At 46.2% G+C, this 22,670-nt stretch overlaps 1 protein-coding gene across 3 annotated transcripts in view; it reads right to left on the reverse strand.

The window, feature by feature from the left end:
- SPTBN1 (spectrin beta, non-erythrocytic 1) overlaps positions 1 to 22,670 on the reverse strand; it is a 116,709-nt gene that overhangs the window by 39,815 nt on the left and 54,224 nt on the right. For all 3 annotated transcript variants that reach the window (XM_042021064.1, XM_042021065.1, XM_042021066.1), the window contains 6 exons: positions 7,526 to 7,677; positions 2,997 to 3,170; positions 2,284 to 2,375; positions 1,832 to 1,912; positions 1,005 to 1,120; positions 42 to 154 (listed from right to left, as the gene is read on the reverse strand). In XM_042021064.1, coding sequence (XP_041876998.1) covers positions 42 to 154; positions 1,005 to 1,120; positions 1,832 to 1,912; positions 2,284 to 2,375; positions 2,997 to 3,170; positions 7,526 to 7,677 — 728 coding nt within the window. The remainder of the gene's footprint in view (positions 1 to 41; positions 155 to 1,004; positions 1,121 to 1,831; positions 1,913 to 2,283; positions 2,376 to 2,996; positions 3,171 to 7,525; positions 7,678 to 22,670) is intronic.

Below are 22,670 nucleotides of genomic sequence, written 5' to 3' on the forward strand. Positions count from 1 at the left end.
TTCACCTGCTTTATAAAAATTTATAATTTAAACTTGCAAACCTTTCCAATACGTTTTCCTTCAACAGCCAAAGCTTTCATCTTGGAGAAGTAGTGGTAATACGTCACCACATAGGTGATGATTGACTTTTCATCAGGGTGATCAACACTGATATCTGCAAACCAAACAAGAGTTATCTCAGCATGCTGAGGGTGCAGGGGTTACACCAACAGAGCCCAGAGTGCACCAAGGATGTGTTTGGGAGTCAGAGATGGGTTCAGTGGTAATTCAGCCCCTAAGGTTTGTATCCAAAGCAGAAGCAAATTGAGCAGCTTTGCACCGGTTCTGGCAGTAGTGTGGGCTGGGGCTAAAGCGTGGGGCCTTTGGGCTTTACAGTCAAGTTCCAGACTTTGCTACAGCTTGTGCACAGCCAAAATAACTCCTCTGGTGTCTGTGTGAGTTGACACAACTACTGTTAATTGACAACTTCAGTGCTGTGTCAGCATTTGGAGAGAGGAATCCAAACCTATGTCTGTCCAGGCGAATCTGAGAGATACAGGTGGAAAACAAGATATTTCCTCTCCTGCAGCAATTCTGAGGCACTGGAAAACAAGCAAGACGAAACTTGCCCAAACACATCACTCCTGCCCTGTGACACAAAAGGCTCTTGCACTAGCACTGGGAGCACACACACTCCCACAGAAGCACGGGCTGAAGCTTTTCTGCTTCTCAGAGCACATCAGAAGGAAGCCTCTGACTGGAATGACTTTATGAATATGTGGCCAGGCCAACAAACTTGTCAGATGGCAGTAAATAAACACAGGATTAAGGGCTCTTGTGCTACTGCTTCTCAGTCTGCTGCCGGAGACATCTCACATTCTCTCCCTCCCTCTCTGCCTGTATCACCAGGTGAGTCAGCAGCATCCAGCTGCTCTTGGACACAAAAAGCTGTCACAGAGATGTTCTCTGACATGGAGGGGTGGGAGGAAAGAGCCCTTAAGTGCTGAAACTGCTGGAATTCTTACCCTCAGGGTCCAGGAGCTTGGTAAGACCAAGGTGCTGCTCTGCAAGGTTAAAAGCATTCTGCAGATTGTAGTGTGCATTTGATTTCTTCAGCTTGTCAAAATCAATCAGATCAGGCCTAGACAGGATGGAAAATTCTTTAGATTTCCCAAAGCACAGTGCAGCCACCCTTAAATGAACTAAGATCTCCAACCCTCAGAAAACCCGGCCAAGGTTTCATGTGCCCCACGCATTTCCCAGCAGCGTTAAAGGAATGAAGCAATGCCCAGCATATGGTACAGCAGGACCTGGCCATGGGAGAGAACAGGGGAGAGCTTAACAGCAGTGAAGGTGACCCTGGAGAAGAGAAGAACAAAGTTGTGGTCACGAGTCTCTCCTCACACCCATGGAAGCGTGCAATCCATCCGGATAACTCTGCCTGAGCTTGCCATGAGCAGCATCCCCAGCCATGGCAGCCTGGCACCACATTTGGCCATCCTTGGGCACGGATTTCCTTCCCCTCCAGGCTGCTCTGGGTGTGCTTCCCCACTCCTGCCCCCAGATTCCAGACCTGGGCATGGGTTACTCACTGAGGTACAACAACCAAACCAAACCCAAATAATCACGAGTGTAATTTATTCCCTTGAAACCAAACACAACCTGTTTTGACTTGTGGTGTGAGAAGCTGCTGCCCAGCTGAGCTCACAATGACCACAAGAGCTGTAAAGCTCAAAACAAGGCAAGTTGCTATAAAACTCTCAGCAACTCCTCAACTTCCTGCTCTTCACAGATTTTTAAATCAAGCTCCAAGGTAGCTGCAAAACCAGGGCAGACCTTGAGCCACACATACCTGTGCTTATGGATCAGTGCATTGAACGCCATCCCATCCCTCCAGCTTGTTGTAAAGTTGTGGATATTGACGTTGGGGTACCTGCAGAACAAAAATCAAGGAGAGCACAATCAATACAGCACCCCCAGTGCAGCTCTGCACGCTCTGGCACCAAAACCCAGAGCAGGCAGACATTAAGTTTCCCTTGAAATTGTCATTATTTCTTCAGAATAGGGTGAAAAGAGTCAGCATATTGCTACATATATTAATGGATTATCAGATTGCTGTGTTTATCACCCAGCATTAATATCACAAATTCAGACTTTTCTGACTTGTAAACATCAGCTCACGTCTCTTGAATTCCTTCTCTCTGAGTCCACTTAAGAAGAGATGTGTTTGCCCATTTAAAATTATTTCAACAAAAACTCAAAATGTGTAAGAGCTTTAAAGATAATCACTTAATCCACACTCACCCAGCTGTTTTCATCTGGCACCACAAAAGCAAAGCATCTTTAGCAGATTTCTTCTCTTTATTGTCCTCAGTTTCAACGCTGATATCTTGGATCTAAAATTAACATAGAAGATCTCAATATTTCTCTGAGAAAACACATGGCCTTTTTTGAAAAGATGAAAGGAATGCTGGGAAACACCAAAATTAAAGCTACTAAATGTTTATTACTATGCTATTTATTATGAGTTATGTATTCATTATACGGATTTATTATTCTTTCTGCAAAAGGACTTCCCAGCCTTTTTTATCTGAGGGCAAAGACCAATATGCAACTCGCTGGAAAACAAGAAATCTCAAGCCTTAGCTGGGACACTGAAATAATTCCTATGTGCACCCTTAATCCATGTCAGTGCCAAGTCAGCCAGGTTATGGATAACCAGCATGGAGATGGAGAGCAGCCAAGGGCAGCATTTCCTCCTGGGTCTAGTGTAGAGACTGGAGCTTCACATTTATTTTTGATTTAGAAATAAAGCCATATGAATTTCCCCACAGGAAACTCCCACCACAGGTCAGCAGCACCACGGAGACTGATTTATCCTGAGAGGTTCCCAAGCACTTCTCCCTCCCATCTGCTGGGAGCACGTGGGAGCACTCTGCTCCTAAAATGCACAGTGAAGTATGTTACACACAGGCATGGAAAGCTCATCCATGTATCTGGGTGTGCAACAACCCTACCTGGAATCTCAGGATAATAGTCCAAATAAGGCCAAGTGTCAGCCTGTGATTCCCATCCACAATATCATGAGATCCCATGTTTTCTAGGTGCACTCGTTGCTCTTTCAGGAACTGGAGGGCTTTATCCACATTCTCCAGGCAATGGATGCGCATCCTTCCTTTGGTTGGTTTAGGCTAGAAGGTAAAAGGAAGAATAAAATCTTTTATTACTGTAGATGGGAGGGGAAAAGCCAAACAGCTTTAAACTCTTCAGTTCTGGCTGGCGCATCACCTCTCCCAGGCAGCAACTTCACATTTGTTCCTCAAATTCCAGGGACAAAACCACCTCTTGCATCTTCCAGCCCATTTTCACCAGGGTAACGGTAGCACGTGTCAAAACCATGGTAAAAAACCAATATCCTGCACCTGAGCTGGACACAGAGGCCCAATTTCATTTGCCTTTCAAAGGATTTTTCCTGCTTCCTTCCCTCATGTTTCCTCTCTAGGATATTCGCTCACAAGCTCAGATTTGAACCGCGAACTAGTCAGTAAAACTCCTCAAGAAGGAAGCGGCATTGCTTTTCTTTGGTCAGTAAATCAGATAAATAGTAAGAAAATAACAGAGATTGATTACAAAGATTTCTTCATAGGAAAAACATACTAATTACAAAATCAGCCACACCAACATAACACAGTTATATGAAAGCCCAGTGCAACTGCAAAAAAGCAATGAATGTGTTATCAGCATGCAGAATTCTGCTGTAAAACTGAATAAAGGAACTTTGTTGTGCAGATAAGGATTACAGCTGAATAGCCCATTCAGTGTTCACTGGGATGTCACCAAAGGTACTCAGCCAAACAACTAATTGCCATAATTTCCTTGTTTTCTACAATGATTGTAATTAACTGGCCATGGAAATAGCTCAGGCAGTATCCTGGCCCCAGCCTGCATTCAAGGGGAAGAGTTTCAGCCAGTTCCACAGTACAGTCCCTGGAAACACAGCCTGTGCCACAGGGGATGGTGGAGAGGGAAGCCATGCAGGAAGATGCCCTTTGGGACACACGAACCCTGAGTCCAGCAGCTTTAGCCTCAGTCAGCCTGGGTCTGTTCTCCTCCTGAGGCTGGGGAATGATGCAGAGTTAACCCGCAATTCTCAGCAGAAGGGAGATTTTCCAGGAGCCTCCCCCTGCTTCAGGGCATAAAAGTCCCTCCAAAGAGGCCCAAATTGCATGTCCAGCCTGTGCACAGCCCATCCATCCCAAACGCTGCCAGTGCAAAGAGCCACAGCCAGAGCAGGAACAGGAGGGAGCTGCATGTTTGGCTGAAGCCAGCCAGAGATCCCTCACCCAGCAGGGACAATCTGGGATCCAGCCTTTAGCTGGCACCATCAATTACCAAGAGTGTGGAAAGCTGGACCTAAGGCTTGACTGAACCTTGCAAAACACAGGTAGGAGGCTGTTCCAGGGCAGGAGGGAAGGCGGAGGCCCGGCTGCACCCTCAGCTCCAGCCCACAGCTTGTCCCAGCCACGGCCACACCTGGAGCCCTGGAGCAGCTTCCCAGGCCTGCTCACCTGCACAAGGATGATCCCAAGGCTCACGAACGACTGTGACTGTGGCCATTTCTCAGCAGCAGTGGCAGAGCCCAAACTGTCCCCTCAGCCTTAACACAGCCTTTTCCACTGCCCAAAGCAGTACCTGCACTGCCTCTATTGCCTCAAACTACTGAGCAGAAAAGGATTTGTAAAAGCTCTTTTTGTGCTCTCAGAACCTCCAGTACCATGGTGACGGAGCCAAAACCACTCACCAGAGATGTTTTATGTAGAGGAAGAGGCATCTGAGTCTGGTTTGTGCAAGGTGTGGCTGTGCTTGCCACACTCCCCTGCATAGCCTCGGGATGAGGCATAGTGAGACATATCTTGCACATTTTTTGGGCTAACACAGATCCAGACACTGAGTGGAGGGAAAGCAAGTACCAAACCCAGAGTCTTCACACGCACATTACAGGAAAACTGGTTCTACATCAAAACCCTTCCTCTTTTCCAAGAGAAAATGTGACAGAACTCACTACAGAGAACGTGCTTAAGTGATTTGACCTTTGAGCATCCAGGAATTGTAAGGAATTTACTAATCCTTAATTTAGTTATGGGAGAAACTGCGCTAAATGCTTAATCTTAGGCCGAAAACAATTCCCAGCTTTATTTTTCTGTTAGGCACAAGCTGGTTACCAGTGTGTGCAAACCAAATTACAAGTGTCCTTTCATGCTGGCTGGATTCTTTCCCACTGTTCTCAGTGACAGCATTGCATGCTATCAGTTTCCTTCCAAACACTGCTGTGCAGAGGACGTGATGCTGTAAGGCCTGGACTAAACACTAGGATTAGGAATCAAGCTGAGCAAGGTCAAGAAGATGTAGGTGTTGCCCTTATTGGATGCTCTCATTTTGAGTTTCTCCAACACACCTCCAAGGACTGTGGGTTTTCATCAACAAAAATCACAACAGGTATCAGAAAATGCAGGGTTTGTGCAATTGAAGTGAGAGAGCAAAGAGCAGCCCTGCTTCCCTGATTGGCATCCAAAATCCTGGACTCTGCTCCCCAGGCTCCAGCTCCAGAATCTGAATCCCAGTTTCAAAAGAGAGGAAACAACTCCTGTTTGTTCCACTGCACCAGTAAACACACCACGTTTATGGGATATTTATCTATGCTAGTTTCTGCTTTCTTACCATTTGATGTTTCCTGCCTTATTTTAAGCCTTCTACGTAAGGCCTGCCTTTAGATTTCCCTGGCAGGGGGCACGGAGTTGTCAGAACCTACCTAATATTGACTAAAATAAACTCCAAAAAACTGAAGAGCAACAGCAAGTAGATGCTGTGTGGCAATCCTCCTGGAATATTTTTGGTGTGTGTAAGATCCTCCTAGAATACTTTTGGTGTGTGTAGTTGTCTCAAGGTTTAGTGCATTACGTTTACTCTTGTTTGCAGAGGAAGGTGTGGTGGAATGCACTGTTCAAACAGAGCCTGCTGTCCTCCAGCCTGCGATAAGGAAGCTACAAAAAGAATGTGTGGTGGTGCAGGCAGCTGCCAATGCCAGACACAAGCGATGATGCAAGTGCAGCTCCACGGAGTCTCCTGCCCTCTCCCCACCCCGCAGCTGCCTCAGCGCTGCTTGCGTTTTCCAAAACCTGGAGTGAAAAATGTAAATGAACGGCGCAGCCAGAGTCATGGGACTGCTCTGAGCTTCCTATTTGCTGCTGAAAATCTTGGCAGGCAGACAGGCAGACTTAACCAGAGGTGACACAGTTGGTGTCTCAACCCTCAGATAATGGGGCATGTTGGTCTCAACTATCCCTGTGTGAGGAACACCTGCTACCCGCAGTGAGCACGTCAAACCCAACACGTCGCTGAGGTGAGCAGTCTGGCAGACACAGAGAGGGGCTCTGAGCAAACTGCAGCTGATGAACACCAGGATCTGTTACCCCATCCACACAGGCACTTCTGTGCATGTCACAGCTCCCTCGCCCTCCCAGATGCACACAGAAAGCTCCTCTCCTGCCTCCCGCACACACACACTACACTGGGCCATATGTTCCACTCATTAACCAGAGTCTTAAGCCATGGAGCTCCACTAATAGGAGAGCTTGATGACAAGTGATTACCCAGCCCCCTGAAGCCTTGGGTCTTAGCTAAAGACCCGTATTTCTTTGAAAAGATTTCTCTAAATTAGGCAGTTAAGAGCATCGCCATCATTTAAGGAACCGAAGGAGAAGCTGATACCCAGCCATTTCCTGGCACCCAGTTTTCCTGTTGTGCAGCAGCATTTTTCACTACAAGGACTTTCTTACTCACCACTCCTTGTGCTGGTACCAAGGGGGTGCCTCAGCACACCCAAAGAAAGAATTTCACCCATTTATTTAAACTGATTTTAGATATTCCCCCAATCAAAGAAAGCCCAAGCCTTATCTATCTGAGTAAAATCAAGTACACTCAGGGACATTCCTGAGCAGTTGGGTGCAATGAACACCACAGCTCCAGCTACTCCCAGGGTGGCGTGGCCCTCTCCAACTGTTGTGTGCACACCCCTGGCACCCTCCAGGAAGGGAGTAGGGATGTGCCAGGCCCGCACACCTGCATCAGTGCAGGGCTTGTTAGCAGAAAAATGGGCCACTGCCCACAGGGCCCAGGAACGTCCCCCAGCACACCTAACTCACCACCACCGAGGGATCTAAGGGGCTCAGGAACATTTTGTGCTCTGTGCCTATCAGATTTGGGAGCAGGGAACATGCTGCTAGAAGCACTCAGCATGTTACCAGCAAGGAACCTTTGAAGAAGGCATCCTTTGATTCTCACTGAAGCCGGTAGGAAGGCATTTTAATGGTGTCTGGATCCAGCTGAAGCAATAGAGCCCTTTTTTTTTCCTTTAATATATAAAAAGACATTTTCAGTGCTGAACCCTCAGCACTCAGATTTCCTGTACTGCAGTTGGGCCAAGGATTCACAAAACCCCACCCAAACCCAAACCAAACCCCCCCAATGGATATCAATAAGCACTTACAAGTCTCTCTCCTGAAAGCACTTCCAGGAGTTTGATGAGCATCCTCCCATCTCGAAGGTCAGTGTACAGGTCTGTAATTCGGCAGGACACACGAGCCAAGTGGGAATTCACCCACTTTGTGAAGGTCTTCTTCTGAACTGCCTCACGTTCATCTGTGGGGAAAACAACACAACCTTACTCGAAATGAATCACAGCTCATGTTTCCATGTGCAAATGGGATGTTCAAACACCTAAGGTTAAATCAAAGGTATGGCTTGTCTTTTTTGGAGAATCATTGATGAAATTAGGACTTTTCATTGAAAACCCACCGTTTTTCACCTGCTGAGTTCACCTGCTCTGGAAGACACACACAAATCCACAACAGATCCCCCAAAATACCACAAGTCATTTTGGATTAAGACAGGTATGACAGAGAGCAGAGACCAAAGCTTACCACTGACGTTTTCCCTTCTCATGACAATATTTATTTGCAGATTCAACATTTATAACTGTATTTACACAATGTCAAGATGAATTTTTCCATAACTGCATGCCTGAGGTAGACAAGCATTTATATCAAGCCATAGGAAAATAGATTCTTTCCACCTTCCCAGAGTCTTTCACAACTGTTTATAGAGGAAAACATTGGCTGTGGGAGCTCTCTTACTGCACAGGCTCACTGCAGTCCACATTAATTCCCAAACTCCTACCCAGCTATCTGCCAAGCCTAGAGCTCTCAGACAGAAAACATTATACATCTCTGTGGTTACATTCTCTTGCCAAGGGCTTTGGATGAAGCCCTTCCTTGTTAGCCAAAAGTCATTTCACTGAGCTGGGAAATACTGCAGACCAAATCTGTCAAAACACAGGTGCTCTGACTCGGACTCTGAAAGCTACAGTTAGACAGCTGAATGGAAGTGCTCTGCTTTCCCAGGCAGACAAGATTCCAAGCCTCCCATCAGTCTCTATAAAGTTGTTGTCATGTGCAGGAACAGGACATGAAGACAGGTTAATCCTAAACTACAGCATCCCCAGCTCTGAAAGCTCCAAGAATGTTGCTTGAAACACAGAGAACATTCCAGATATGACTGCCCAGGGGTTTGGTGGATGCTGTCCTTCCAAAGGAAGGATGTGCTCCCTTCCTGGCAGTGCAGCATGGTAGAGGCATGGTCCCAGCACATTCATAACCAGTCACTGACCCCAGGACCTTGGAGACAGCAGCAAAAATCCAGTCTTGGTGACGTGGGATGACAAAGATGCTGAGTGTAAAGAGGACAGAAAGATGGGGAAGAAGTAAAAGAGGAAAAGACAGTAAGAAGAGAAATCAGATAACAGAACAGTGGTGAGTGGGAGGGAAAGCAGCCTGAATTGTGTGGTGGTTTGCCCAACTGCACAAACCCCACCCTAAGATTTCCGTTCCTCCCACTTATTTCTGAACTTGTCCTTCCTACCCATGTGGTTGGACATGACCAAAGCTACAGCACTGAAACTGCCCCGTTTTGACAGCTTTTACCTACCTGTAAGGTGTGAAATTACAAATGTGGCTTGGAAAGCTGTCAAAGGTGGGGTTAGGGACAAAACAACATGCTTTGGGTGAACTGACAGTTTGCATTACTTGTGTTTGCCCTCACTCTGTGTGGAGCAGAGGATCCCTGTGATAGAGGAAAAGCACAGGAAATCAGCAGGAACTGCAACTAGTGTCTACCAGCTTTAAATATATATTTTATGAACTATTTATAGCAAGTGCCTGGGAATGCTGTTCTTGCATATCTGCTTGTCTAGTAACCCATGCCTTTATTTTAAGGGGTTTTTTTGAAATTAGTCACAGAAGAGAAACCTTGCAAGAGTTGGTGCTTTTAAAAGAAAATTCCAACAGAAATTATGTCTCCCTTCACCAGCTTGAACAAGCCCCAAAACAGCTCAGGAAGTTTGTTTATTTAATCACTGTAGTCTCTACACAGAAACACAACATTCAGTGATCCCTATGCTTACATTCATTCCAAAGAAAAATGCCACTGTACAGGATCATGAAAATAGAGCTGGATATACAAAATATGATGTAAAACAAGGAAGCTATCAAATACCATCTTAAAGCCAACCATTAAAAAAATCTTTGGCCAAAAATTATGGTTATCAATAACCCTCCCAATCTGGGGTCACAGTGAAAGTAAAGAGTGGGAAAAGAACATCCACGTGTGTTTAGTAAAAGGAGATAAAGAGTCAGGGCCTAATTTTGAACGGATGAAAGACATGATGTGGGAAATGCAGTGACACAACAAGTCATGTTGTGAAACCTTTGGAGCCGTGGTATTAACTGACACCAGCTTGGGACCTTCTAGTGTTGAAAGCAAGTCAAGGAAGCCAACAGAGCAAGCGGCCCTTCCAGGACAGGGAAGATGGGTCCCTCCTGGGGACAGCGTCCATGTGGCTCAGGAGCTGCTTTCCCAAAAAGCTTTACCACCCCAGCACTTTCAGCAGCCCCAAAGAAGGACAAAGTGCATTCTTCAGGCAGTGGGGACTCAGGGAAAAAACCCGAGAAAGCTTGACTGACTCCTTGTCTGGAGTAATGCCTCAGCATCCTCAAGCACAGTGAACTATCAGGGAGGGAGAAGATGGGAGCCCAGGCTGGCTGGAGGCCCTCTGTGCTGGGGGAGCCGATGGTGGTGCCGTTAGGAAGTGCTTTCTTTACTCTAGAGTTCAAAGCCAGTCGCTGCCTCTCCCCTTCTGCCTTCCCGTTTCCTCAGCCTTGCTCTCGGTGGCCTCGATTTCCTGTTTACAGCGAGAGGCTGCAGGGCCCGGTTGGTTTCTCTGCCTCCCCACCTCTGCCCCCGCCCCAGCTCGCTCTTGCCTGAGCTCCTCTCACCTGATCCCCACCCATCTGTGGCACCGGCCTCCTCCCTGCTGGTCCCACCACTTAAAAATAGTGTGAAAGTCTCTACTGGGACCACAGCTGTGCTGGTTCCAGCGCTAACTCCTCGTGCTGAGCCTACAGTCGTCCTTTCACATGAGCTCCAGCAAGTTCAGTGCTGGAGCTATTCATGGCTTTTCACTTTCTTTCCATCTCTCCTCTGATTTATGGCAAGCAGGGCCCAAAGCAGGGAGATCCTCACGGGTGCAGCCCTGTGGGAAAACCCTGTGGCACCACACAAGGGCCAGGCCCCACATGCCACTGCCAAGTTTTGGGGACAACCAGCAACTTATGTCAGAAAAATGCCACTGGAGAGACACAGCAGCTCTTTCAGGCTCCTAATGGGGCAGTCACCCAGGAAGGCCGGGCTTTATCCCGCACTTGGCACAGGCGGAGCACAGCTCTAATTCCCCCTGATATTCTCAGCCAGAGAAGCCCCTGGAGGGAGAAGGCACAGCCCTTCTTACCCTGCATCACTTCACTCCTCTTGCACTCCCACAACGTGGGAAAGCAAACCAAGCCCATTTGGAAAGTGGCGTGACTGGAGTTGGTCATGTTAAAACCTCTCCTGATTATTTCTACATGGTGTTTCACAATGACAGCAGGTTTTTGCAATGCTTTTATCAACCCTTTCTAACTGATAAACTATTTTTCTGCTCTGGGGTTTCAGGTTAAAACACACACAGAATTAAAACCAAGAAATTTTGGTTGTAAAGAAGAAAAGAAAGATACATACAGAAATGGGCTTAGAGCCCTGACAATTTGGTTAAGCAAACAACACAACTGTGACTCTCTTAATGTGCAAAAACCTCCACAGTAAGGACTAGGTACATCCATGAGTGATGACTCCGGGGATTTAACATCAGCCATGGGCCCTGAGTGCTCTTTACGAACGTCATGTGATGGTTTTGACAAATGTCCTTCATACTTTCAAAAACACAGTTATGGATTTTGAAGATTAATTAAAACGAGAGGATATGGGTGGAGCTCCAAGTGTCCTACAGCTTGTGAAAACATTTGTTTCCCAAGGGTAAAGAGAAATGAGCAACATGCAAAACATGAACAGCAGGAAAACGGAAGCCACTCTCAGAGCAGTATCGATAATAGAGAATCCAACTTATCTTGAAGCAACACTGGGAAGGAAATTTCCTTTATGCGGAAGGCCCCATGACAATGCTGCCACCAGACAGGCTTGCAAACTCTGATGCTGTGATTGTGACGCATCAAGGACTGACTTTGTTTAGGAGTTTAATAAATAAACCAGAATTTGTACACTGAAAGCATAAACTGAGCTGGACAGGATCACAAACAGGCATCTAGCCCTTTCCTCGCTTGGGGGGAAACACTTCTTCCTCCACTAATTTGATAAGAAAAAATCCTGACAAAAATGCAGTCAACTTTCTGAAAGCCCAGAGCTCAGTCACTGAGTCCCCATTGTGGGACAGTGGTACCAGGGTCACATACACCTCCCCCTTGTCACACACTCAGCTCTGCTGGGTGAACTCAATAGGGCTGTGCCAGAATAATGGTGAACTTGTTTTAATAACTGCCCTGGGAAAGGCAGGGCTGCAGGAGCAGACCGAGACCAACGTGGGCCCCGTGACCCCGTGCACTCCCACATGCCAGGAGGCGTTACGGGCCCCAGGGCCTTCGCGCGCAGCAGCGCTGACCGAAGCTGTGGCAAAGGTTACCTGTGCCACCACCTGCCTGCTAAACACCGCTTCCAGACACCCTGCTCGCTTCCATACCAGTCAAACCACATTTCCAACAAACTGACCTTGAATCCCTTTCAAACAGAATGGTAAATCTGCTTGGGCCACGCTGCTGCCAGCCCTGCAATGACTTTGGGTGTGGGACAGCTCCCACCAGCCCCTGGGCAGGGGCAAAGGCCTCCACACAGCAAAGGGGATGCTCCCAAAAGAGCCCAAACAGGGAAAGTGGAGCACAAAAAGAAGAGCTGAAAGGAGCAGTCTGGGACTGCTGCTGGGCTCTCAGCCCCTCAGGACAGCCCAGCCATCAGCGGCACTGACAGCCTCCCTGCTGAGTCCAGCCCGAGGGCAGCTGCTCTAGGCACTGTCACTGTCCATGGATCCCTGCAATACCTCAAGCAAGACAAATTACAGATAACTTTTAATCCCTGACTCCAAAAGCTCTGTCTCTTGCAGGTTTACATCTTATATTTCCATGCTGGAAGTAATTTTTCCAGCTTAAAATGATTATTTTTTTCACTATAGCATCCAGTGTGTGTCCTACATGAAGCACTGCTGCACCCACTAACTCAGAGATCAGCTGAGTGCTGCTCTAGGCACACCACTTCTGCTAATATCCACTATCCACAGCTTCCCAGATTTTCCCAGATCATATTCTCATTTAACAGAGCACAGAGAAAACAGAGCTTCCTTTCACAGGACAACGTTCCCATTGCTGTTGGTTTTCAGGGTGCAGGATATCACCCTAAGCTTTCTCACAGATGCAAGGATGTGGAGTGAAATAACCAGTAATATCCACAGCTTCACAAATTCCAGCTGTGCTTAGAGGTTTTTCAGTTGAGAAAGAAGCCTGAGAGAAGGGCAGATCAGCTACTGGGACCAGAATGTGGTGATCAAACAAGATTTTATCAGGAAACAACATGAATGGATGTGCTGTGATAACCTTCACTGTTTATTGGAATAAGAAAAGAGCGATAGTGAACATGAAATAACTCTAACATGGGTCCAACCTCTGGTGTTCCAGGCAGGCTTAAATGGAGTGACCTGGCCCTGAGGCACACAGAGTCCTCAGTGGGTCTGACACAGCTCCTTTGGCCACCACTCCAGCAGCATCTTGACAAACAAAACAGTGTTGGTGGCTCCTGCTCCTTAAATTCCCTGTCCAAACCGAGGGCTGTGTGCTCAGAGAAGGCTGGGGACTGCCAGCAGCCCTGGGCTGTGCCCCAGGCTGGGGAAGGAGGCTGAGGCTGGGTTTGTTCCCACCTCAGCCCAGCAGAACCCCACCCTGGGGGAGACCCACTGTGGGACTGCGGCTTGTGGGGTGTGTAGCTATGCAAAGCACACAACTGATGCACCACTAAATATAGCCCAGAGGGGAAAACGCACCTCAGTGTATCCACTGAGGATCAGCTGAGGAGAGAAACACCTGCTTGAGTAAACACTCCCAAAATGATGGCCTTTCCACATGGTCCCACACATGCTGTATTAGTCCTTACGGCATCAGGAAGCCCAGAGAACAATGCATAAGCATGCACAGCCAGGCACTGAGAGTCTAAATGGAAATATATTGGAATTGATCCATAGGGAGGAAAATGAAGGAACAAGGAAAGATCACTACTAACTATCAGTAGAGAAAAGGAAATTTTCTCTTAACATTGAAGTGTCCTATAGCAATAAACTAAGCAGTGGACGCTGCTTTTCTCCAGCTGCAGATGACAGGTTAGGAAAACTGGGATTGATAAAAATGGAAAAAACAGAGCTTAATGTAGAAAACACAAGTCCATAGTGCACACATACAGGGACAAGGAAAAAACTAGAACCAAACCTGCAAGGAGTCAAATTTACACGACATACAGAGAACATGATACACGTGGGTCCAGTGCTTAGAAAAAGGCATCTCCTTCACTTTAATCTTGCCAACAGTTTACCACGGAGGAATGGGAGTGGAGCAGCTGATCATTCTGATGCAAATAGGATGCATTTGTTAATGGTTATTTTATGGCACAAAGTAATCTGTGGAGTGACTTCCCATCCAAACTGGTGAGATCACACCAAAGCTTTTACATGCTCCAGCATGACTTAAACAAGAACTTGAATGCAAATGTTAAAGTTGACAAAGAAATGAGGGGATTTTGTTTGTGCTGTGTTTAGCTGGCGATTTCATTAGGAGCAAAATCCTTGCTGCTTTCCCAACTCTGCTACATGGAGACAATTGTGGAGAAACCAGGGGTGTGTTCAGCAATCCTTTTGCTTTTACTAGGAAGCACCAGCCAGCTACTAAATCCTATTAAATATCTACCCTTCCCTAACAAACATTACAGCATGTGACCACTTTCACTGCTGAAAATGCTCTGGAAAATAAAAAAGGGAAAGCTACATAATGGAGCAGGTGGAACAAACAATTCTGCTGCTTTCTGTCTTTGATGGCACTAAACCTCCCTCACATAAACATGATGCACAGAACAATGTCCAGGAGCCAGCCAAGCATTACGGGGTGTGGAAGGGCAGGTCCTTCCATTGTCTTCGTTTTTACACAGAGTTTATGACATTTTGGTGTCAGCAACATAAAAATAAACCTTCCACAAGCCAGATGCAGATTCATGTACAGGAATGATTATGTTCATCTGCAAAAAGTCATTGTAAAGCCTCCCACAGCAAATAAATATAAAAGTCATCTGGGTTTAACAGATTAAACTGGTGGAAGAACTCAGCTTGTGATTTTTAACTTTTGTTTCCATTCAGAAGATGAAGATGACACATTTAAGCAGATTTAGAGGAGCAGGTGCTCAACTCTCCCTGCATTGGTGGTGGATGTTTGAACTGCTTGTTTAACTTGGGCGGGCTGGAATACAAACCTGTGTAACCATCTCCCACAACACGTCCAGCTCCCTGTGTGGAGAACACCCATCACAGAGCCCATTACAGCAACAGCAACCAGTCAGCTGCTCTTCTGGTTCCCCAGGAACCCCCACCAACTGCTTGCTCTTCTGTATGAAATGCAAAGCAGCTATAGAAACACAACCTTTCTAGTGGGTGATTCAAATGGTTTAACACTTCTGCGTGCTGCTCTTGGAAACACCTACGCCCACCTTCAGCCTCAACCACCAGCACCTGCCCTGGGTTGCACATGACCACTGAACAAAATGGTCACAAAGATCAAGGCCTGGACCCCAAACTGCATCACAGAATCACAGACTGCTTTGGGTTGGACAGGACCTTAAATATAATCCAGTTCCACCTCTCTGCCATGGGCCAGGACACCTTCCACTAGGCCAGATTGCCCAGAGCTCCACCTAGCCCAGTCTTAAACATTTCCAGGGATGGGGGCATCCACAGCTGCTCTGGGCAATCTGTGCCATGGCCTCACCACCCTCACAGGGAAGAATTTCCTCCCCATGTCCCATCTAACCCTTCTCTCTGTCAGTGTAAAGCCATTCCCCCCCTTGCCCTGTTACTCCAGACCCTTGCAAATAGTCTCTCTCCACCTTTCCTGTACCTTCTTCAGGCACTGTCATGCCACAGTCAGGTCACCCTGAAGCTTCTCTTCCCCAGGCTGAACAATCCCAATTCTCTCAGACTTTCCCAAAGGAGAGGTGCTCCATCGCTCTAACCATCTTGGTGGCCTCCTCTGGGCCTCTCTTCCTCCTTTCTGAAGAAAGATGTTACAAAACCATATTTACAGCAAAATAGCAGAAGAACAGATGAATAAAGGAGTAACTTTCTGGCCTCATGGCGTGCAGTGTTCAAATGGGCCTCCTCTAAAAAGCAACGTGGAAAATGTCTCAGTGCTGTTGGCATTTTACACGAAAGGACACAAACCCCTCGCGGCTATTTGATGTCAGTGCTTGTTGCCACTTTTCCCTCTTACGTAAGGAACAAATCACTTCATCAAAAGGAGCATGGAAAAAGCATCTGCCTGTCCCAGGACACTGACTCTGAAATTTCCACAGAAGAACAATGAAAACCTGAGGTCACTGCACTGTTTCAAGTACACACAATCTGGGGGGTCTTGGCAGTTTCCTTTGAAACACATTATATGCATAATGCAGGGAAGTGCCAGGGGATTTTTGAGGGGGACAAAAACATTTTTCTGTACTTGTCCAAACCACTCTTTGACTGACAGTGTTGAATGAGGATGAGAGCAAGGCTTGGCACAGGCAGGGAACATGCCAGGTACTTCCCTACATCAGATTCATCTTATTTTTTCCCATGTTCAGTAAACCCAGCAGAATGAGAATTTTTACAGTGGACTCCCGCTCGTCTGTGGGAAGGAAAACAAGGGTAGGAGGAAGGAGCTGGGGGGTTTTATTATTTCTGTTGTTCTCTTTTCCTTTCAGTGTTCCTCCCTGTTCTCAGAACTGCAGGGAATGCAGCTGCTCTCACATAAGACTACTGGCACTGCTATTCCCACAGTGCAATTCCTACTGGTCCTGTGTGCCCAGCCTGGGACCCTCCTTAGCTAGGGATTTGGAAATATAGAATTGTAACTGACATTAACCAGAGAGGAGCCACAGAGAGATGGGCTTCAGGAGTCAGCATTCCCTGTGAAGACAGCAAAATGCATGGTGAATCCCATCTTTTCCAGAGCAAACCCTGGCCCTGTGGGCAACCACTTCCAGTGGCACACACCACCCTGGAGAGAGGAGACCTGCCAGGATGCAAGGCTGGGGGGAGCCAAGCAAGGGCAATCCTGATGGGATATCCAGAAGAAAGCTGTCACTGTGAGGGTGTTGAGACACTACCTCCCCCACAGGCTGTGGGGACTTCATCGTTAGGGAGATTCAGATCTCAGGAGGACAAATCCCTAAGCAACCTGATCTACCACGGGAGTACCCCTGCTCTGAGCAGGTGTGCTGGACCAAATAAACTCCTCTCCCAACCTGAACTATTCTGTGATTCTATGAATTCCAGCAAGCTTAAACAAGAATAGGCCAGAAGACTGCACTGCCAGTATTCTTATGGAATCCCACCGAGGGATTTCAGAGAGCTGTGGGATCTCTTCTTTCATCTGAGGCACAAGTTGAGACATTATATGGAAAGCAAAGTCAAAGCTGTGGTATATTTTGACCATGCTTCTGTAAAAACTCACTGCAAACAGAATGAAGAATAGATGAAAGAAATGCCAAACCTTTGTTGGTTTCATGTTTAAATCTAATTTCACCTTAATGACAGAGAAGCATGAATAGAAAATAAAGAAATCTATGATGATTGCATTTAATCCTTTCAAAATATTAAATCTCTGTGCTAAGAGATGTTATCATTATAATTAATTGCTGCTAAATTATAATTTTCATTATCACAGAAATATTTTAAATGGAAGAACATGTATTTAAACAACCACTGTGCTGATCAGGGATTAATAAGAGCTGAATTCATAGCCTTGCTGAACAATGTGTTTAGTTCCTGCAGTTTCCATGGCCACACAATAATTTACTATTGTTAATTGCGTGCCATAATGTAGAGTCAGATGCACTACACTGTGCTGACAGGATGCTGAATAAAAGCAGCACTACATAAAAGCAGCACCACCACAGGTAGGACAGACCATAGCCCAGCAAACTAAATCCCAAAGGTGAAAACTGAATGAGTAACAGCAATAAAAATACTGTAGGTTACAATAAAAATCACTTGTATAACTGAAGGAACCTTGATATTTATAAAATGCCATTATTTCTAAAAAGGGAGTTTTAAAAATGCATTAATTTTAATGAGATTTGAGACAAACTGCTAATAAGAAGCATTAGAGGAAAAATCCCTAATCTTCTCTGACTCTAATCTGCAAACCCATCATGCAGAGCTCCCAAGAAAGTCCTGGAGTTGGTGTCTTTTGAGACAGGCAGAACTGACACCTTCACCTGTTTGCTTGCTTAAGAAAAGCTCCAGAAAACTGAACCATGATCTCGACTTGAACACACATTCCAACCAGTCACTCTGTATAGTAAAGGAGTTCTTTAAGAAATCCATGTGGCAATTTAAAAAAATAACAATTAATAATAAGAAATCTTTCTTTTCATGCCACATCTGCTTTATTGCGAATTCTGAGGCACAAACTAGTTGCACATGCATTCTAGCTCCTCACCTCAACATTTTCGTACTTGCCTGTTTGATTCCAATCCAAAGGTCATTTACTGATCTGCTTTTGTGGGACAATGTGGCATGTTTAAGCAAAATCATTTTAGCCTTTGGAATTATGCAAGAGTGGGGAAAAGAGATCCCTTTCCAGCACAGTATTTCCTGCCCAGGTAATAACTTTCAAAGCAGTACCAGAAAAAAACCCTTTGTTTGAAACCCTCAAAGGTCTCTCTGAGATTTAAAAGGTGATGCAAATTTGAAGAAATTAGGGTAAAATTATACTTTGAATACCTTACATGTGTATCTTCATCCAGAAACATCACTTGTTTCTTGTTTTTCTAGTCTTAAAAGTGGACTTGTGAGTTGTACTGATTGTGCAAGGCCTTGACTGCAACAATTGAAAGGCCCTACACAGGGACAAAGGTGTGGCTCCTATGGAAGGGATCTAGGAGAGCTCCCAAGAACTTACCTTCACTTACTTTCTTTCATTTTTAGCACAATGAGGAAATTATGAAAGCACTCAAAGACTCCTGATAACAGTCATTTCACTGATGCCTCTTTAGCCATGTTGCACATGGGCTCCATATTCTGGGCTTTTCCCCCTCAAAATGTGAATTGGTGACGTGGTGTTTCCTTTAAAAGCCCCAAAATACAGAATAAAGCCCCAAACAGACTATGGGGTAATGGCAATTAATAAAGGAAAACAACTTCTGAAAGTTCAGTGTCTAATTAATGCTCCCAGTTGTCTGTTAGTGCAACAGCAATGTCACTAGAACAGAGTTCAGGTATTGGTTAAGCACAGAACTACTGCACATTTGCACAGACTATGTGTGCTTGCACCCATCTTACACACCTCCAAATCACACAGATACAGGGGTACACAGGCACCAGAATGGCATCTTACACTCATTTGTATGTTCCTGAAGCCTCAATCACAACTCAGTGATTTTCAGGTCTCCAAACTTACACACATTTCACACATTTCAGCGTAACTCAGATACACCAGATGTTTATGCAAAAGGAAAAGCCCCATGAATACACTTCTGAATGTGAAGGCCACGGTGACCTGCAGCTGATGCCAGAGAAATGTCTCTAAACTTGGCAACAGGAGCGAAACCAGAAGGGAAAGCTGAGTTGTGCAGCACAGAAAACAAAAGGTGTTCTGGCATTAGGTGGCTCACGCAGGTACACCTGAAACCTGCCAGGAACTGGCTGGGATGGGCCACGCTCACGAGGCTGGAGGAGAGGGAAAGGACAGCCCCACACCCAGCACCCTGAAATGGGCACTACAGAGATCACACCACCCTGCCCAGCCATTTCAGTCATTTGGGAAAACCAGGGGGAAGTCCCCTTGGAGCTGCTGTTTTATTCCATGCTTGTCCCAGTCCTGCCATACCCAGCCTGGGGAGCAGCTCTGCTGGCGCCAGGGCAGAGCTCCAATCCATCCCTGCGGGGGATGGCACTGCCAGGACATGCTGCATGGTAAGAGGTTTTGCATACTAGGTGTCCTTAAGTGTTGTCTCCTCTCCAGGACAACTTGTGACTGCTTTTATTTAGGAAAAAGTATGTGCAGTGAGGAATTGGCTGGAACATGGCCGGCGCCAGGCGCTGAGGACACAGGAGCATCTTTCAAGTGGCACAGAGCATCATTAGCATCAGTGTGCTGGCAAACACCAGTGCAAGCCAACTGTTAAGAGCAAAGGCTCCAGTAAATAAGTTTTGTATCATGGGAATTTTATTATATACCCTATCAGACATATTTACTTTGGAGGAGAAGCAGAGAGAGAAGCATTTAATAATATATCAGCAGCAGGGGATTTATGGAAAAAATGTTCCATAACTTCCATGCCTCGCCCTGTGAGCTCCTTCCGTAAGGACTTAGGCCACAGCTAAGAGCAACCAGGTCCAGATGCAACCAGCCCTTAATCTGCTATTAAAAGCTGACAGATTACCAGTGCACCTGCACAAGTGACAGTGGCCAGGACATCACCCAGGGAACAGTCAGGAAACCGTCTGTGGGCAATGCCAGTTTTCTGAAGAGACTTCCTTGAGCTAGAAGTGACACACTGTTCCTGATCCCAGGGGAGGCTGTGAGGATGAAACTCAACTCGCATCCCACAGGGTGAACAAAGACACAGGGAGGGAGAACATGAGACACTCAGCGCTCAAAAGTAAAGATAACCCAAATTATTGAACTTCCCGTGACGAGGATAACAGAAAGGTCAGAAGTTCAGAACACCGCCAATATTTGATGTTTCCAGACACCTCCCCTATTTACTCAGAGCCTGCCTTAAGTGCCATTCTGTAATGGCTCTTACTCATGTCAGCCTGCAATCACAGTACAGTCACATCTGTGATTTCACAGCAGTCTCTCCCATTATATTGCCAGGCAATCTGAGTTGACAGAGGAACACACCCTGAAAAAAGCAGCCGTTGCACTATCAAAGTCTAGCTTCCCTCCAAATAACTGTGGAAAGATACTAAACTAGATGGAGAATTAATTATTACCCAAAGCAAACCGTAGTTAGTTGACTGCAGATGGGATGGTCAGGTTTTCAATTATCTTTTTTCCGGGAACCAAATCATAATCAGGTCATATTTTCAAAAACTGGAAACACTTCCTGGACAAAATGAGCATTAAGAATTGGACTTCAGAGGTTTTTTGAAAGGAGAAGGCAGAACCAGTATTTGGTGTTAGCACAGAGAAGCTGAAACCAAGGGGAAACTGTTATTTGAGAAAAATGTAGGTACAGGACTGGATTTGAGAGACAAAACCCCTCAGCACTGTGTTGTTTGTGCAGTTCCTTTTAACGGGACTGCATTGGTTTAGACTATCTGAGAAGTGGTGCTGCATACTGGCTGATTTCCTGCAGAGGTTGCCAAGCCATTAAGTGAAATTTAGGTATCTTTATTAAACCATAGGGGTTTCATTCCAAGAAAAATCTGGGCAGCCAGCGTTTATTCTTTTCAGATAAACTCTTAAATCTCTTTGTAACCACATGTTGTTTTGTTTAATCTTTGAAGGCATAAGGTCACCCTTTGCTTGTGATTAGAGTACTGTGGTCACACAGATCATGTTTGTACCTTGCCACTGCGCTTTTTCCACTGACCCTTTGGTGAGCAATTCTCCAGCTACTCTGCCTGAAAACTCAGTCCCAACAGAACTAAAACAGGCAAGAGAACTTAAAACCATTAATCTCAAAACCAAACCAATCCTCGGAAGCACATGCCTGGCCATTTTGGCAATATTGTAGGCAGAGATGTTTGAAGTCTCTGCTAGGGATACCAAATATGCCTTCTGTACAATGCCATTTGGGATGACACTGCTCATTTTTGCTAATAGAAATAATGCATAAAAATCATATTTATGACCTCCTCCTCAATACAGTTTAGCTAAAATCAGTGCAGGACTGTGCATGCTACTGATTGCCACCAAAGAGCAAACTGACCCTGTTCAGTGTCACTTTGTCACATATGTGAAACTGGGCTTGCACTTTCCAGTTCCAGCTTATATTTTTATGAACAAACCAAACTTGACTGAACACAGAATTATCAGAACTTCCAGTTATCCCACGAAAAGGCCACTTGGTAATGCCAGCTCTTTCACAAGCCCTTTGAAAAGGCAAGAGCGTGGCCCCCAGACCATGGCCCAGTGGCTGCCTGCGTGTCTGCTGGGCTGTGCTGTTCCCTGCACACTGAAGGGCCTTTCTCTGTAAGCTCCTTTCTCGGGAACAGTGGGGCATTGAGCAGGGCTACGAGCCTGGTTAATATTAGTTTGGCTACAGCAGTGCTCTCCAACAAAGGAGGCTCTCAGCCCGGGATACCCTCGCTCCAGCAGCAAGTGCACAAGGGCTTTTGTGTGAGCGTGGGCTCTCCCGGCCACCGCGACCTCGGGCTCCACATCACAAGTCACAAGCATGAGTGCTCCCCATCCCTCTGGGCCTTTCTCCTGTGGCACAAATGTGAGGACTCAGCTCGATGCATTTTCAGGAGCAGTAGGCAATTTTGGGCTCATGTGCTCCCCTTAATTGCACGAGGCTCTCCATGAAGACAGGAGGGCCACAGTGACTCTGGGTGCCAACAGGGACATGAAGTGTTCGAGGCGCAGCTGGGACTGAGGCCCTGCTCCCCACAGCACCTCTGTGCTCATCAGGTTCCCCTCTGCTTCTGCAGGCCAGGCCACCACCTCATTCCTGTTGCACTGAATTTCAGAGCTGGTGGAATGCAGAGTAATCCATGAGTTCCTTACTCTCTCCACAAATGACCCTTTACTTTGAAAGGACTCATTTTGAGTTGGGAGGGGAGTTGTTTACTAATACTTGTTAAACAACTTTAATCGTTGATGAAGTGTCACTTCACTTGGACAATCACACTGGGATAAAGGCCGTTACCTGCCAGGCCCAGATATAAACTTCCAAATGGAATTTCAGATTTGATTTCTTGTGGGAAGAGCAAAGCAGATTCTCAACCACCTTAT

Source organism: Corvus kubaryi, unplaced genomic scaffold (genome assembly GCF_017639235.1).
Source record: "Corvus kubaryi isolate FWS band 111438036 unplaced genomic scaffold, C.kubaryi_AGA036_p1.0 37103, whole genome shotgun sequence".
Taxonomy (NCBI): Eukaryota; Metazoa; Chordata; class Aves; order Passeriformes; family Corvidae; genus Corvus; species Corvus kubaryi.